The 14,298-nt window shown below is 65.1% G+C and overlaps 1 protein-coding gene across 1 annotated transcript; it reads left to right on the forward strand.

Annotated features, from left to right (window-relative positions):
* Nucleotides 1–781: 781 nt before the first annotated feature.
* On the forward strand, nucleotides 782–12,685 carry KRBA1 (KRAB-A domain containing 1; the record flags this gene model as incomplete). The annotated part of the gene is made up of 15 exons (XM_084230703.1): nucleotides 782–830; nucleotides 1,293–1,412; nucleotides 1,995–2,129; nucleotides 2,587–2,742; nucleotides 3,365–3,508; nucleotides 3,648–3,872; nucleotides 4,709–4,855; nucleotides 5,443–5,661; nucleotides 5,982–6,155; nucleotides 6,498–6,671; nucleotides 7,677–7,829; nucleotides 8,224–8,406; nucleotides 9,136–9,459; nucleotides 10,315–10,479; nucleotides 11,778–12,685. Exons 1-15 carry the CDS (start codon nucleotides 797–799, stop codon nucleotides 12,683–12,685), a joined length of 3,261 nt encoding a protein of 1,086 aa, XP_084086829.1. The 5' UTR covers nucleotides 782–796.
* Nucleotides 12,686–14,298: the final 1,613 nt, after the last annotated feature.

Consider the following 14,298-nt stretch of genomic DNA (forward strand, 5'->3'; position numbering starts at 1 on the left):
CAGCTGATTCCCGCCTGTCCCGTCATGTCTAGAAAGTAGGCAGTGTTTCCTCTGGGTCACGGGGATTATCCGTTACAGGACTTTTTCATGCGTGTGCTGGGATCCCAGGTCCAGGCACATTCAGGGGGGACTTGCTTATGAACCCCTATGGTGGCAAATTAGGACTGGCTGGGGTCCCAGCTGGAGGGCCAACTTCTCTTGGCCCTGGGGCTTAAGCCGCCTCGTCTCTCAGGCAGCGGGGGCCAGAGCCGGGAGCCAGGCGTGGCTGGTGCTGTTCCCCCCGTGCACCGGGGAGCGCCCTCCCGGGCCCCCTGCGCCCCTTGGCTTGTGGCTGCATCAGTCCAGGCTCTGCGTCCCCTGGGACGTGGTCTCCCTGCGTGTCTGTCTCTCCTCTCCCTGCGAGGACACGGCTCTTGCTGGTTGAGGGCTCCCCCCGCTCCCGTGGGGCCTCTGCAAACTAGTCACCTCTGCAGAGACCCTGTTTCCAAATAAGGGCACAGTCTCAGGTTCTGGGGTGAGGACTCCAGCCCATCATTTTGGGGACACAGTGCGGCTCTGTCACTGTCTCTCAAGTGGGTTTCCTTTCACCCTTGCCCCGACGCCACACTCCCCGCTCCTGCCCCGACGACCTCCGGGGACACAGGCCGGGGCACCGCGGGAAGGACAGCGGCCCGCCAGCCGACCGCCCAGCTTGTGCCCGCAGGCGCCCATCGCCTTCCAGGACCTGGCCGTGCGGTTCTCCCAGGAGGAGTGGCGGCTCCTGGGCGAGGGGCAGCGGGAGCTGTACCGGGACGTGATGCGGGAGAACTACGAGACGCTGGTCTCGCTGGGTGAGGAGCGGCACCGCCCTGGGCCGCGGGGCGTCCGGGGAGGGTGGGCTTCTCCAGCGGGGAGGGGGCAGCAGCGCCATGAGGCAGGAGCCCAGCTGGAAAGTAGGAGGGAGGCCGGACCCCAGCCAAGGGGGTCTCGGGGTGCCCTGAGACCCTGGGGTCTGCTGGGTTTGGTCTCATCTACAAAATCCACACGGGGGTGGCCACCCGGGAGCCTGGGTGCTGAGTGGGGGGCCTCGCTGATCTTCTCATCGTGTTTGTGGGTGCTGCAGTGGGCTCTGGGTCAGTGTGTGTGGGGGGGGCTCTAGGACGCAGGTGACACTCTGGACCCAAGCCTGGGTCCCTGGGTTTGGGAGTCACGTGAGCATGTGGGATCAGGGGAGGATGCGAGGCCACCGTGTGACTGCATGGGGCGGGGGGCAGCTCCCACTCCAGGAGGACTGTGCCTCTTTCCTCCCCCAGGGACAGATGAGCTGCTCCCCCTCTCTACCTTCCTGTGTCCCGTGGAGCTTGGAGGAGCCGCGGGGGGCCGGAGCAGCACTGATGGGGGACAGGAGCCTCCGAGGGGAGCAGACCCTTCAGGTGAGCAATCTGGGAAGACCGAGGCCAGACCCCTTTGGGTGTCCTGGTCCCGCTGGGCAGCCTGGGTCCAGGTGGACTCATTCCTGTCTCCCTACCTTGTCATGCTCTCCGCTCCCTGACTGTTCACCCCTCGCCCGTCTGGGCTGCCAGCCTGGCACCCTCGCCATGGTGACAAGTGCTTAGAAAAAAGCTGGGGTTGCCCTGCAGAGTGTCCCCACCTCGGGTCCCCTCCCTCCAGCACCCGCAGCCTCGTCCCAGCCAGCCTGCAGCTCCTCACAGTCCTGCCACTCCCGAGGGGCCCCCATCAGAGACCTCAGATGGTGGACGTGTCCCCAGCGCAGCCCAGGCAGCTGGACAGGCAGAGGCTGGTGGAGGGAGGGCAGGCAGTCTCCTCGGCGTTTCCGGAGTGACGGCAAGAGCCACAAGGGACAGGGCCCGGCGCCCCCAGCTGGCCCTGACTGCCCCGGGCAGCACCTGCCGCGGCTCCACCTGTGGACATCACCCCCCCTTTGCTGCACCCATAGACGCTGGGTGACGTCCAAGGAGCACAGTGCGTGGAGTTCACTGAGGCTTTTCCCACAGGAGCTCCCCACCAGCACAGCCTGCACCTCAGCGCCCTGGTGCAGTTGGTCAGGGAGATCCCAGAGTTCCTGTTTGGGGGAATCAGCCCTGAGAGCGGGGGAGCCGGCCTGGACGGGGAACAGGCGAGCCCCCAGGGTAAGTTGGCCCCCTGTGCGGGGGGGGGGGGGGGATGCCTGCTGTACCTGCCGGACCTCCCGCTCAGGAGGCCCCAGCCCTGCCTGCTGCAGGAAGAGGCGCCCCCCTGACTTGTGCCAGCTTCATCTGCCCTGGGGACTGTCGCGCCTGTCTGCGTGGTCAGTGGGGCTTAGTCTCACCTCCTCGGGAGTCTGTCCCCACCCGCCCCAGCCTAAGGGTTTGCCGAGTCCACTTAGTTGCTGTAAATTAAAGGGAAAGTGGGGTGAGGGGTGCCGTGTGAACACAGGACTGCTGATGAACCCTCATACCGGAGCCGGGGTGACACGCAGAGCTGACTGCGGCCATTAGTGGACGGAGCAGGGAGGGCCTGATGGTTGCTACGGGGGCGGGGGGGGGGGCGTTTTACCTGCTGGGCTTAACTTCCAGCCTCGAGTGACCTCTCCCTCCTCCCGGACAGCAGCCGTGACCCTGGAGACTTGCCGTCCTGGGGGCGGGCTCGGGGGCCTGCCAGACACCCCCTCCAGCGGACCCAGCCTGGCCTCCACGCCTAGCGGCAGCTCCTCGTCCAATGACCCAGCTGCAGCCGGGGGGCAGGGAAGCCCCCTCTCCATCAGTGAGTGGGGCGGGGCTTCGGGGAGCGCCCGGGTTCCAGGGCCTCTGGCCTGGGAACATTTTCTTTAGGACTCGGAGTCCTTCATTGCTAAATGGGGGCAGCTTCCGGGGAAGGGGGTGCTTGGCCTCTGTCAGCAGGGGTGCTGCCCTGCTCCAGCCGACCCTTAGACCCCGGCACCCCGAAGGGCAGGGGAGGGCCGGGGCTGCCTGTACAAGTCCTCTTGCCTCACTTTATTTTTAAAAGTTCTTGCCGACATTGCGTTTGTCTCAGTGCCTGTTTTTAAAGCATTTTGAATTGATCTGGGCTAGAGCGGGCCCTCCGGGTAAGCTCGCCCCGTGCAGCCTGTGGCTCCGGGGCTGGCTGGCACGTTTGCCCTGGGGTGCCGGGAGCCCCGTTTGGAGGAGCACCAGTGTAGGATTGGGCCCTGCGTGTTGAGGCTGCTCTCGTCATTTGCTGAGTAGGATCTGAGGTGATTGGGGTGAACAATCTTTGTATTTGCAATCACCCCAGAGGGAAATAGATCCCAGCCCCTTCCTCAGGTGGAAGGAACCAGCCCCAGGACAGCAGCTCTGAGCAGGCTCCCTGGCAGGGCTGGAAGGGCCTTCCTGTCTCTTCCCAACAGAAACTGCTGACAGACCTCGACCCGCCGAGAAGGAAGGCCCAGGGGCGCTGGACGGGGAGCCCAGCCCGAACTGGAATCCCAGCCCCAGGAAGAACCATAGGAAGCTAGAGGGAGGGGTCCCGGGGACAGGTGAGAACCCTCTTTCCTGATGTGGGGTCACCCCAGAGCCCAGAGGGGCAGGCATGGGAGCTTGTGAGGGTGTCATGTGGCTGTCCTCTCTGCACCTCCTGACCTCCCTACGAGGCGGGGCTCTGTCCTTGGCCTTGTGGGTGGGAAATCTCAGATGTCCGGAGACTGAGTGGGGCTACCCCAAGCTTGTATGACCTTGCAGGTGCTGCAGGACTCTCCCCTGGGAGCAGCCCCTTGCAAGGGCTCATCAACTGCCTGAAGGAGATCCTGGTGCCGGGGCCCCTGCTCCCTGCGGGCCCCCCGCCGAGTCTGCGGCCTCCCGTCCCCAGCCTGGGTGCTTCCCGGCTAGCCCGGGCTCCTGGGAGCCCGCCCTGGGGAGGTGAGTCCCTGTCTTCAGAAGCCCCTGTTTTGCTGTAGACTTTTCTCTGGAAATTGTCTTCTCGAAGGGTCGTTCCCGACGGGATGGCTCCGGGCATGGTCCGCCTCGGGGTCCGGAGCCAGGCGGCTCTCTTGGTCAGCAGCACTTGGTCAGTGCAGGTGGGGGACTCAGAGTCTGCCCCGGGCTCTCTGGTGCTCTTCACTGTCCTAACTGGGGGCCTCTGGGGATGATGCAGAGTGGAGGGTGGGGTGCTTCGCATGGACCTGGGGGCTGGGCGGTAAGGTGGGGCGTATCAGACCCTGTAGCTGGTCAGGCTGGCAGGCTCCAGAGCCTTCGAGCCTCAGTGCCCCCGTCTGTGAAAAGGCATGGTCGTTCCTGCCGGAACACTGTTCTGGGCGGGGCACGGCAAGTGCCATGTGCAGGGGCTGTGAGCTCGGGCCTCTGAACTGTCTCCAGGTCTCAGCCCAGTCCACCTACTTCCTCCGTCAGTACCAGCTCCTGCTTGCCCTTCTGACACCCTCGCGCATCTCCCCTCCCACTGGGGCCTCTGGGGAGGGTCCTGCCTAGAGGGAGGTGAGCCCGGCCCTCCCGAGGGGCTCTCCTGCATGTGGGGGCACCTTGGGGCCCAGCAGGGCAGGGAAATGGAGGTGAGCGAGGGGGCCATGTAAACTGGACCCCGAGAAGACCAGCGACCTGTGAAAGACCTACTAAGTTTGAGAAGACTCCAGGCCTCCAGCCCTGCACCCCTTTAACCGTACCTGGGTACCCACTCTCGTTTGCCATGGAGACCAGGGGCACTCTGCTCAGGGTGGAAATGCCTTCTTTCTGCCCCATAGTGAAGACAGAGGCGTCTTCCAGCGATTGCCCGCTGCAGGGCCTGCTGAGCTGCCTGAAGGAGATCCCAGAGGCCCAGGACAGGCGCCCCCCAGGGCCAGGGCGGGCACCGCCGCAGGAACCGGGGACAAGGAAAAGGAGTTCAGGAGGTGAAGGCTGCCGGCTGGGCTGTTCTTCCTCTCCAGGCAGGCAGCAGGGACCCGCGGGCCCCCTCAGGGTGTGGCCTTGTGGCTGGGTGTTGGGGAGCCGCATCTCTGTAAATGGAGACGCTGCATCAGCCCCTGATAACTTTCCGGATCGGCTCTTACGGTGGGAGCCGGGAGTTCAGAGGGCAGGAGCATCGCGCAGGGGGGAGAGGGGAGGAGACAGACTGAGAACAGGTGAAACTACAGCTTGACAGGCATTTGGGGTGTGGTTTGGACGTGGGGGTTGCATGTTTGCGAGGGCTGGGGTTCCCTCTCCATGCATGGCGGTTCACGGAGCTTGCAGCTGCCGAGAACCCGGGGAAGGTTGAGTTGAGATGGGTGTGCTGGCCCCGGAAGAAAGACCCGGATCAGCGCTGCCCGGGAGGTCTAACTGGCATCCCTGGTGGAAACCTCTGGAAGTGCCCGAGGGGCCGGGTGGGAGGGTTTGCGATAGTCCCATCCGCCTGTCACTGAGCAGGTGGTCCTGGAGGGCAGGGGCCTGGGATGCCCTCTCCTGGCCCTGTAAAGGCCTCCTGGGCAACTTTCCACAGGGTCCAGACCCCCTCAGACCCCCTCTTCTGGCCCTGGTCCCGGAGCAGGCAGTGCGCTCCCTGTGGTGAAGATGGAGAATGTCTGGGCCCAGAGCCCGCCCGCGCCTGTGTCCTGCCAGCTCAGCAAGTGGACACACAGCCCCACTGCCCCCAGCAGTCTTGGGGGCACTGGAGACAGCAGAGGGGTCCCAGTGACTGGCAGGGGCCCCTCGGCTCAAGGTGAGGCCTAGGGTGGTCTGGTTGAGGGATGCCCAGGCCACCCCACTCCACCCCAAGGGGAGGGAGTGCCGGCCATCTCCTGGGCAGGAGGCCTTCCAGCTGACCGTCCGCCTTGGTCTAGGCCCTGGCCCAGGGAGTGTTCTGCCCAAAGCCTGTCGTCCTGCCAACCCTCCCGAGCCATGGGCTGGCTTGTGTGGGTCCCCCGCCCAGGCAGGGAGCAGGTCACAGTCCTGGGTGCAGAGCTGGTCACCCCTGCGCAACCAGTGGGGCCGGGCCGGGGCCTGGTCAGCAGTGGTGATAGGGCGTCTCCCCTGTCCCAGCCGGCAGTGCCTCGCGCTCACCCCTGGAAGCCCTGGAGGCCTGTCTGAAGGGCATTCCCCTGAGTGGGTCGTTACCTCCCCAGCCACCGGCCACCACTTGGTTCCAGAGCCCCCAGCCAGGAACCCCCGGGTCCCCAAGGCCCGAGCTGCAGCGCCGAGGATCACACAGTGAAGGTAGACTGGGCCCCGGGCTAGGGGTGGGCTTGTCCCTGTGCCTAGCGAGGGGGATGCTGGGGACACTCTCAGGTCCTCTTCCTCATCCCGGGCCTCCTGAGACACATGTCCTCTCCCGCCAGCTCCCCCTCTTAGCCCTGCTCTCCCGGCCGCGGGATGGGCCATTGGTCATTCGGTGACTCCCTGCTGTATTTCAATCTGTGATGTGTGTGCCCTAGGCCATGGGGAGACCCCGGGGTGGGCCCCCAGGGCCATTCTGCGGGACTCAGGTCCACGGCCCAGGCCCTGGGCACCCCTTCTCCAGGGACTGTCCCCTGACGCCCACTGTGCTGTTTCCTGCAGAGGTGACCGCGGGGCCTCTCCTGCCTCTGGGCCTGCAGGGCTGCGTGAGAGACTGTCCTGTCCTCCCTCCAGGCCCCCGCAGCACCCCCACCAGCTTCTCTTCGTCCAGCAGCACTGATGGGGACCTGGATTTCCAGAGCCCTGAGGGCAACCAGGGGGGTCAGCTGGGAAAAGGTGAGCTGCAGGCGGAGGCCGGGTGGATCCTAGAGAAGGCTGCTCGGTGCCGCTCTGCCCACCGAGGTCCTGCCTCTAAGGCAGGCCGCCTGCCTGGAGCCGAGCCGGGAGCCCAGCCGGGGGAGGAGCCTGGACTGACTGGGGTGGAGTGGGTGACGGATGTAGGAAAGATGACATCTCCCCCCTCCCCTGCCCCCCAGCACCCCTTGCTCCCCAGTCACCACTGCCGTGAGTCCCTCCACCACACAGGGCCATCCTGTGTGTGGCCGAGCCCCACCACCCACCGGGCGCCCTGCCCTTTGTGGCTGCAAGGCCTCGGCGCTGCTCCCTGATTCTTCGGCCTCTGTTACAACTTTGCTTTCCAAGAGACCCAGACTGCAGGGGTTCTCCTGGGAAGGGCTCCCCCACTCCCCACCACCTCGTGGCCCCAGATCTCATGGATATCCTATTGGGAGCGTCGCCTTGGCGCCTGCGTCTGGTGGCCTCTGCTCACGCTCCAGCTGGCCGGCCGCAGCAGGCCTTCGGAAGGCGCATGGCCTGGGAGGTCACTCACGCAGGAGGGGTTTTTCCTGTTCTGGAATTTTGGCTCATTTAGTTCCTGTTACTTCCACAGCTTTCTGTCCCTGGAGCAGGGTTTTAGGATTTATTTTGTTCCCAAGTTGAAACTGTGTTAGTGTTGGCCCTCTGTGCCCTGCAGCCTCACACGTGGAGGCCTTTGTTGGCCCCTTGCCGAGTAGGAAGGTGACCCTGTGGTGTCCATCCTCAGGGCTGGCCTGTGGCATCCCCTCAGGGGTGGGGCTGGGAGTCCTGAGGAGCCCAGAGGCTGGCTGCTTCCTGGGCTGCCCCTGAGCCAGGACTGGTGCATATGTAGGGCCACATCCAGTGCTGTGGGCTTCCCCTGTGGGCCAGCTGCCCTGGACACAGCCCACAGCCCATAGGCAAGTCTCCTGGGTCCTCTGAGACTGAGCCAGAACCATCCCAGATGCCACTGTCTGTTCTTCCCAGGAAGCCCCATGGGAAGCTCCCCGCTCCAGGGTCTGGAGAACTGTCTCAGAGAGATTCCCATGCCCAGGCCGCGGCCTGCCTGGGCCTGGTCCTCACCAGGAGACGGGGGCCCACAGAGAACAGAGCCCAACAATGGCACGACCGACAAAGAAGGTAAAGTATGGCTGCCTGGCTGGGGTACGGCCTCGCCCACATCCACCCTGAGATGCAAAGACTGGAAGCTCCCAGGCAGAGCCTCATGTGACGCCATGTAGCTGGTGCTGCCACCAGCTGGGAGTGGGTGGCGTTGGGCAGGGCCCCAGCCCCACCTTCTGCTTTCCCAAAGTCCAGGCTCGAGCCCCAGCCTAGTGAGGCCCGCTGCCTCTCATCAGGCACAGTGGCTGAGTAGGGACTCTGGAACCCAGGTAGCTGGGCCCCAGCTCATCCCAGGGCTGGTGTGTCCACTCCTGGAGCTTGTGGACCGGAGAGTCCACCATGGAAGAAGTTGCTCTGTGTCCACAATGTCCCCCCTCCATGCCGACAGGCCCCTGGCTTCTCATTCAAACAGGACTGAGGGGCGAGGCTTGTGAGCCGGCCCCTCTTGGACAGCCCACGGGGGACCGCCTCAGCAGGAGCCTCCGGCCAGCCAGTCCCCCAGCACTCACCCTTGGCAGCCTCCCCTCTTGCTCCCCGCGAGGCCCCAAGGACCACAGGCCCCCCGGGCCACCGCCATGGAGGGGGCTGCATGATGGTGAGTCTGAGCAGGGCCCTCGCCTGCCTTCCACGCTGCTGCTCTTCCCCGTCTCATTTCTGTCCCCAGGACAGGGCTGCAGCCTGGGCTCTGCACACCCCCGAACGCTCTGTGGCAGCATTGCATTGTGGGGGATTCCCCCAAAAGGTGAAGGAACCCCAAGTGCCAAAAATGGCAGCATTGAGAACTCTGCGCCCAACCCCTGGTTTCTCTGGTCAAGGGCGGTTGTTCCTTCACTGTCGTGCTGGAGGGGTGACGGGTTCCCTCCACCCCAGTTGATGGCGCCTGCAGCAGAATTCATTCCTAGATAAGCCCATGGGGGCAGGAAGGTGAATCAGCGTAGATTTCTGATGCTCCCCCAAGGTGGGTACTGGCGTGGGGCTGACCAGACCCTCCTGTGTCTCAACCAACCCTCTGCTCTGGGTTGCCGGGCCTGTGTAGGGAAGGGGCTACCTCAGAAGACCCGGGGCCTGGCTGGGACTGGACTACCAGTGGCTTCCAGGGACTTGGACTTCTGGAAAGTTCCCCAGCTGACTTTCCAGGGGTCCTGGCCAGGCTGTAGGCTCTGCTGCTTTCTACTGTCCATGGCCAAAGGGTGGGCAGTTCCGGGGGGCACAGCAGAGCTGCAGGGGACAGTGAGTGGAATTGAAGGGGACCAGCTCCATGTGCCTGTCTGTTAAGATGGAGCCCTCCTGGCTGGCATCAGAGGTTCTCCTGTTGCTTGCGCAGGGTCAGCCTGCAGGCCGTCCCCGCTCCGCTGCCTGGAGAGCTCTTTGAGGGGGATCCTGCCCGGGAGGCCCTTGCGCTTCGCCTGCTTGGCCGGTCCCAGCCCCAGCCCCGGCTCCAGCTCCAGCTTCAGCAGCTCAGAAGGAGATGAGTTAAGGCCGGAGTCCGAGCCTTGGCCGCTGCTCCCGCCAGGTGAGCTGGGGGAGAGGGTGGGGGGCCTGTGCCCGGGGCCGGTCGCCACCCTGATGCCCGCTTTGTGTGTGCTGCCAGAGCGGGGCCGCCTCCCCAGCTGCCGGGGCCCTGGCCCTCCGTCCCCACGGCCTGGGGGTCTCCCCAGCAGCAGCAGCAGCAGCAACAGTAGCAGCAGCAGCAACAGTAGCAGCAGCAGCAACAGTAGCAGCAGCAGCCCTGGTGGAGGCCTGTGGAGAGCAGAGCCCAGGGACCCCTGCGGTCTCAGTGCCGGTGAGCCAGTGAGGGGGGCCGTGAGGGGGGCCTGGCCCTGGTGCCCGCAACCCAGAGCCTGCTCTGAGCTCTGCCCATCTTTGCCGGACAGTTGCCGTAGCGCACCCCCCGCATCAGGCTGGCGTCTCTCCTGCTGTCAGAGAGCAGATGGGGTTCTTGAATCTGGGGCCCTGGGAGAGTTCAAGGAGTGCCTTTAATGAGAAAACCTGGCAAAAAGTTAAATTCTGTACCTTCTGTTTGTGATACAAACAGTACACACTGCACGCTTAGTGGCATGCACCCGTGTACGTGTGCACGTACGTGTTTGTAATTACATACATTTGTAAAACTTGACAATAAACAGAAACAGTGCCCAGAGGTGCCTTCCCTGGAGGGCGCAGAGGTTGTTGGGGGCAGGCAGCTGCCTCACTCCCCGCTGGTTCCGACCAGCCTTGGCCCCAGCAGGGATGCAGCCGCCCTGGGGAGACGTGTGCTCGGAGCCCGGCCCCTGGGTGGAGGGGGAGGGGTCCCCAGGACTCCAGGGACTCCAGAAGAAACCCAGCCCACCCTCGTCACACCTGCCACTGAGCCAGAGATGGGGTCCCCGATGGGCCAGGTCTGTCTATCTTGCCCCTCGTCAGCTGGTTCTGGAAAGTCACGTCCTAGTGTCTAGACGCTCTGTGAGCAGCTCCCTCAGGGCAGCTGGCATCACAGCCCAGGTGCCCTGTGCTCTTTCTGCAGGAACAGCTGGGAGCCCCTGCCCCGCCCCTGCGCTGGAGAAAAGGCCTGACCCAGGGCCCTGCCGGCCCCCCAGCTCAGCCCCCCCTGGGCCCCTGTCCTGGAAGCCAGAGGTGAGCAAAGAGCCTGAGGACCCCGGGTCCGGACACAGAAGACTGAGCGGGCCAGGTGAGTTGGTGGCTTCCCCGCCCCCTGGGGAGCTCTTGGGGCACGGGGCCACAGCCTGCGTCTGCGTGGCCACCCCACCCCCCTGAAGGTGGGCCAGCCGACCCCCGGGGGCACAGTAGGGAACCCTGTCTTTGGACCCGCCAGGAAGTCTCCCTTGGCTTGCTCTGAGCTACTCATCTCATTCCAGTGTTTTCTTACAGAAGGAGCTGACGTTTTCATAAAATCACAGACGCTTTCTAGGGGCAGCTAGAAATTGAGATGTATGCCGGGGTGGCTTCTCCCAGAGCCAGAGTCGGGGGGCCTCAGTGGCCCCCACTGGGGCTTGGCAGTGAGGAGTGACCTGGCCCAGGGCACCCATGAGACGTGGCTCTGCCTCACACCTGAGGCCGGAAGCTCCCGAAACCTCGAGAGACCCAGGAAGGTGCAGGGCCCCGAGTCCTGGTTTCCTCCGAGGAACCTCACACCAGCGTCTCCAGCTGTGGCCTCCTGGGGGGCTGCTGGCCCGGACGTCTGCCCCTCTGGAGGCGCGGTTGCCTCGGGGTGCTGAGCTGTCCCTGGGCGGACAGGCCGCCCTCCCCCAATGCCCCCACAGTGGTACAGCCACGGCCCTCGACGTCTGTCCTGGGCTCCCCGTTTTCGTTCTTCCCCTACTGGAAGTCCTGCAGGTGCCAGCCAGAGGCCAGAGCCAGCCTGGGACCCAGAAGCAAGTAGAAATGCTGGTCTGTCCTCCGTGCCGGCGGTGACAGGCCTCCTGTGAGGTGGCCTGGCCTGGAGAACGGCCAGGGGTCTTAGGGGGAAGGGGCGGGCAATTTCTGATTAAACTTCCTAGTGGGGAGGGAAAGGTCAGGAGAGGGATGCCCCCCAGTAGGTGCTGAAGCGGCCCCTGGCCACCCTGCTAGACTGGGCCTCCTGCTGCCATGGCCTTGGTCTGTGTTGTCGGCTGAGGCTGCTCCAGGCCCTGCCCAGACTCCCCAGGGCAGGGTTAGGCCCTGGGAGGGGCCATCAGGTCCCAAAGAAGCTACTGACCCTTCCCTAGAAGGAGGGAAGCCACTGTCCTCTGCTTGGTTACCATGGAGACCCTTCTGTGGCCTTCCCGTCTGTGGATTTGTGGAAGTGCCACCAGGAGGCCTGGCGCACGGAGCTTCGTGGGCCTGAGCGACGTCTTCCCTTCTCAAGCCAGGTCTTGGGGAGGGCAGGACACCACATGCCCAGACTGAAGGGACTCTGAGGTGTCGGGGGCAGAGGAAGGTCCTGACACCCCGAGAGCTCTCACCCCACATTCTTGCTCTGGTTTTTAGACAGGACCAGTGGGAGGCCACTTCCCAGCATCCCACCGGAGCCGTCCCCTGAGTCCACGATCACCCGCCCAATGCCACCCGCCTGTCCGCGGCCATGCCCCTGCGGGCGGTCCCTGCAGCATGAGCTCCGCGGCCTCAGCGTCACCCTCTCCGAGAAGCTAGACCGGCTCGCCACGGCCCTGGCTGGCCTGTCTCAGGAAGTGGCCACCATGAGGACCCACGTGGAACGGCTGGGGCGGCGACCGCGGGGCTCTGTGCCGAAGGGCCAGGCTTCCTGGCCATGGACCCTCCCCCGGGGCCCTCACCGGGCTCGTGGCCCTGCCCACAGGCACCTGCCCTACTGGAGACAGAAGGGCCCTGCCCGGCCTAAACCCAAGCTCTTGCGGGGCCAGGCTGACGGCTGCAGGGCTGGGGACCCCTCGGGCCTCTCCAGCGGGGGGCCCCGCCTGGTGCCTCAGCTGCCAGAAGACACCCCCCCAGCAGAGGCTTCTAACTCCAGCCCTTCCCATCAGCGTCTGCCCGCGGCATGCAGCTGCGCTGTGCTGACTGTGCACCCCCACCTTGGACACTCTGGCGGCCACCAGGGCCCCCCGTCCCCTCCGGTGCCTGCTGCCCTCCCATCCCCGGTGGCCACCCCTGCAGCCCGGGCCGACAGGGAGCTGCTGTCTGCAGCGGCTGCCCCAGCCAGGACCTTTGAGCAGCCCAGGGAGCCAAGCAGCCTGTGGGTGGGGGCCCAGAGGGCCCTGGAAGGGGAGCTGTGGGGTAGAGAACACAGGGACGCGAGGTGGGGGGCCCCTAATCGCCTTCTCCATCTACTTGGCCCCGTTGGGGATGCCCGGCCCCCTGCGTCCCCCAAGGGCTGCCTTGCCCCCTCGACCAGCCAGACGTTCCCCCTGTCTGGGCCCTGAGGGGCTGGGGCTCGCCCTCAGCCTGGACGCCCCAGACTGCCGGGTGCGGTTTGCTCAGGGAGGCACGTTCCTCAGCCACACCTCTGGCCTTGGCTCAGGTTCCTGTCCATGTCCTTCCCCTCCCGTCCTTTCCACTGGAGACGCCAGGGCCGCCAGGCAGGGCCACGCTCCGGCAGCTGCTGGCCCGGGGCAGGGAGGGCCCGCGCCAGCCCGGTACAGCTGGGTGTAGATTTCATCTGGGGAGAACTCCGCCCGCGTCTAGGCTGCATTTACCCAGTGGATTCCAAATTAAAGAGGCTGCTTGCGAAGGGAACGGCCCTGGGTTCCTGCAGGGAGGAGTCGTCGTGGCCTCTGGGTGGTGTTCCCTGTGCTGGATGGGCCTGTGCTGAGGCCGGCCCTCCCGAAGCCCGGAGAAGGCAGCCAGCTGGGGAATGTGATTGTCAGATGACCCCTGGGGGTGGGGGCGCACACTGCTGCTCTGGGTGGGGAGGGGAGCCCATGACAATGCCCGCAGACTGGGCAGCTTCATGTCACACAGTCTGGGGGCCAGGGAGGTCCAGGGACCGGATGAGGGCAGTGAGGCCTCTTCTGGGGTGAGGGCGGTCCAGGCCTCCCCCAGTCTGGGTGCGGCCAGCTGGTGTCCTCATGGCCTCATCCCCCACGTGTCCATGTGACTGTTGGCACAAGGACCCCAGTTGTGCAGGACCCAGCCACCCCGACACCCTTGCTGTGACTCGAGTGCCGCTGTAAAGGCCCTGTCTTCCGGGGTATTGGGGAGTAGGAATCCTGAAGCTGGGGGGACACAGTTCAACCTGAGACTCGGGTTTGCCCTGGGAATGGCATGTCCAGCATGTCACTGGGCTGGCTTCTGGGGCCAGTCCTGCCCGCTGGGCCCAGGGGAGTGGGGAGGGCTTTGGGTGGCAACGCGGGACTGGCTGTGGGTCCTACCTCCATTTCCTCCCCGGGCTTCACAGTCCTAATCCGAGCCCTTTGACCTGAGGGCTTAGGAACTGCGTGCCCTTGTGCTGGGCATGGCAGCTGGTAGGGTCAGCTCTGTGCTCGGGGGGCCTGGGCCCCAGTGCTGAGGCAGCTCGGGGTCCGGCAGGTGCTGTAGCGGAGGGCAGCGCCTGTGGCTGCTATGCCTGGGGCGCCCCTAAAGTCAAGGTCATTCTGGAGTGGGGGAGGGGCTGGGGCACATGGCTGGCACAGGGTGTTTCAGGGCTGGCCAGTCTCAACAGTGTCTTGGAAACTGGCTTCTGTGAGCTCCTGTAAGTGGGGTGCTGTTGAGCCATCTCGGCAGCTAGTGCTCCGTAGAGAAGGGGGGGGAGTGGGGAGGCGGGGGGGCTGCAGCTCTGCAGGGGCTCTGGGCACAGTGCAGGTGGGTAGAAAGGGCAGGTCACAGACACGAGGGAGGAGGAGGGTTCGTCCACCTGCCCAGCCCCGACTGGCTGCCACTTCGCTTCTCAGCGGGCGGTGGGAGGCCGCGTGCTTGTGAAGCCGGCCTTTGTGGCTTTGCCAGCACCAGCCCTCAGCGCAGCAGCCAGCAGGAACAAAGCAGCTCTCCAGCCGCGTCCAGGGCCCTGCCCACCACGACTGCTTTTGGCTGCGTGAAC

The sequence above is a fragment of the Talpa europaea genome (assembly GCF_964194135.1).
Source record: "Talpa europaea genome assembly, chromosome: 3".
NCBI lineage: Eukaryota > Metazoa > Chordata > Mammalia > Eulipotyphla > Talpidae > Talpa > Talpa europaea.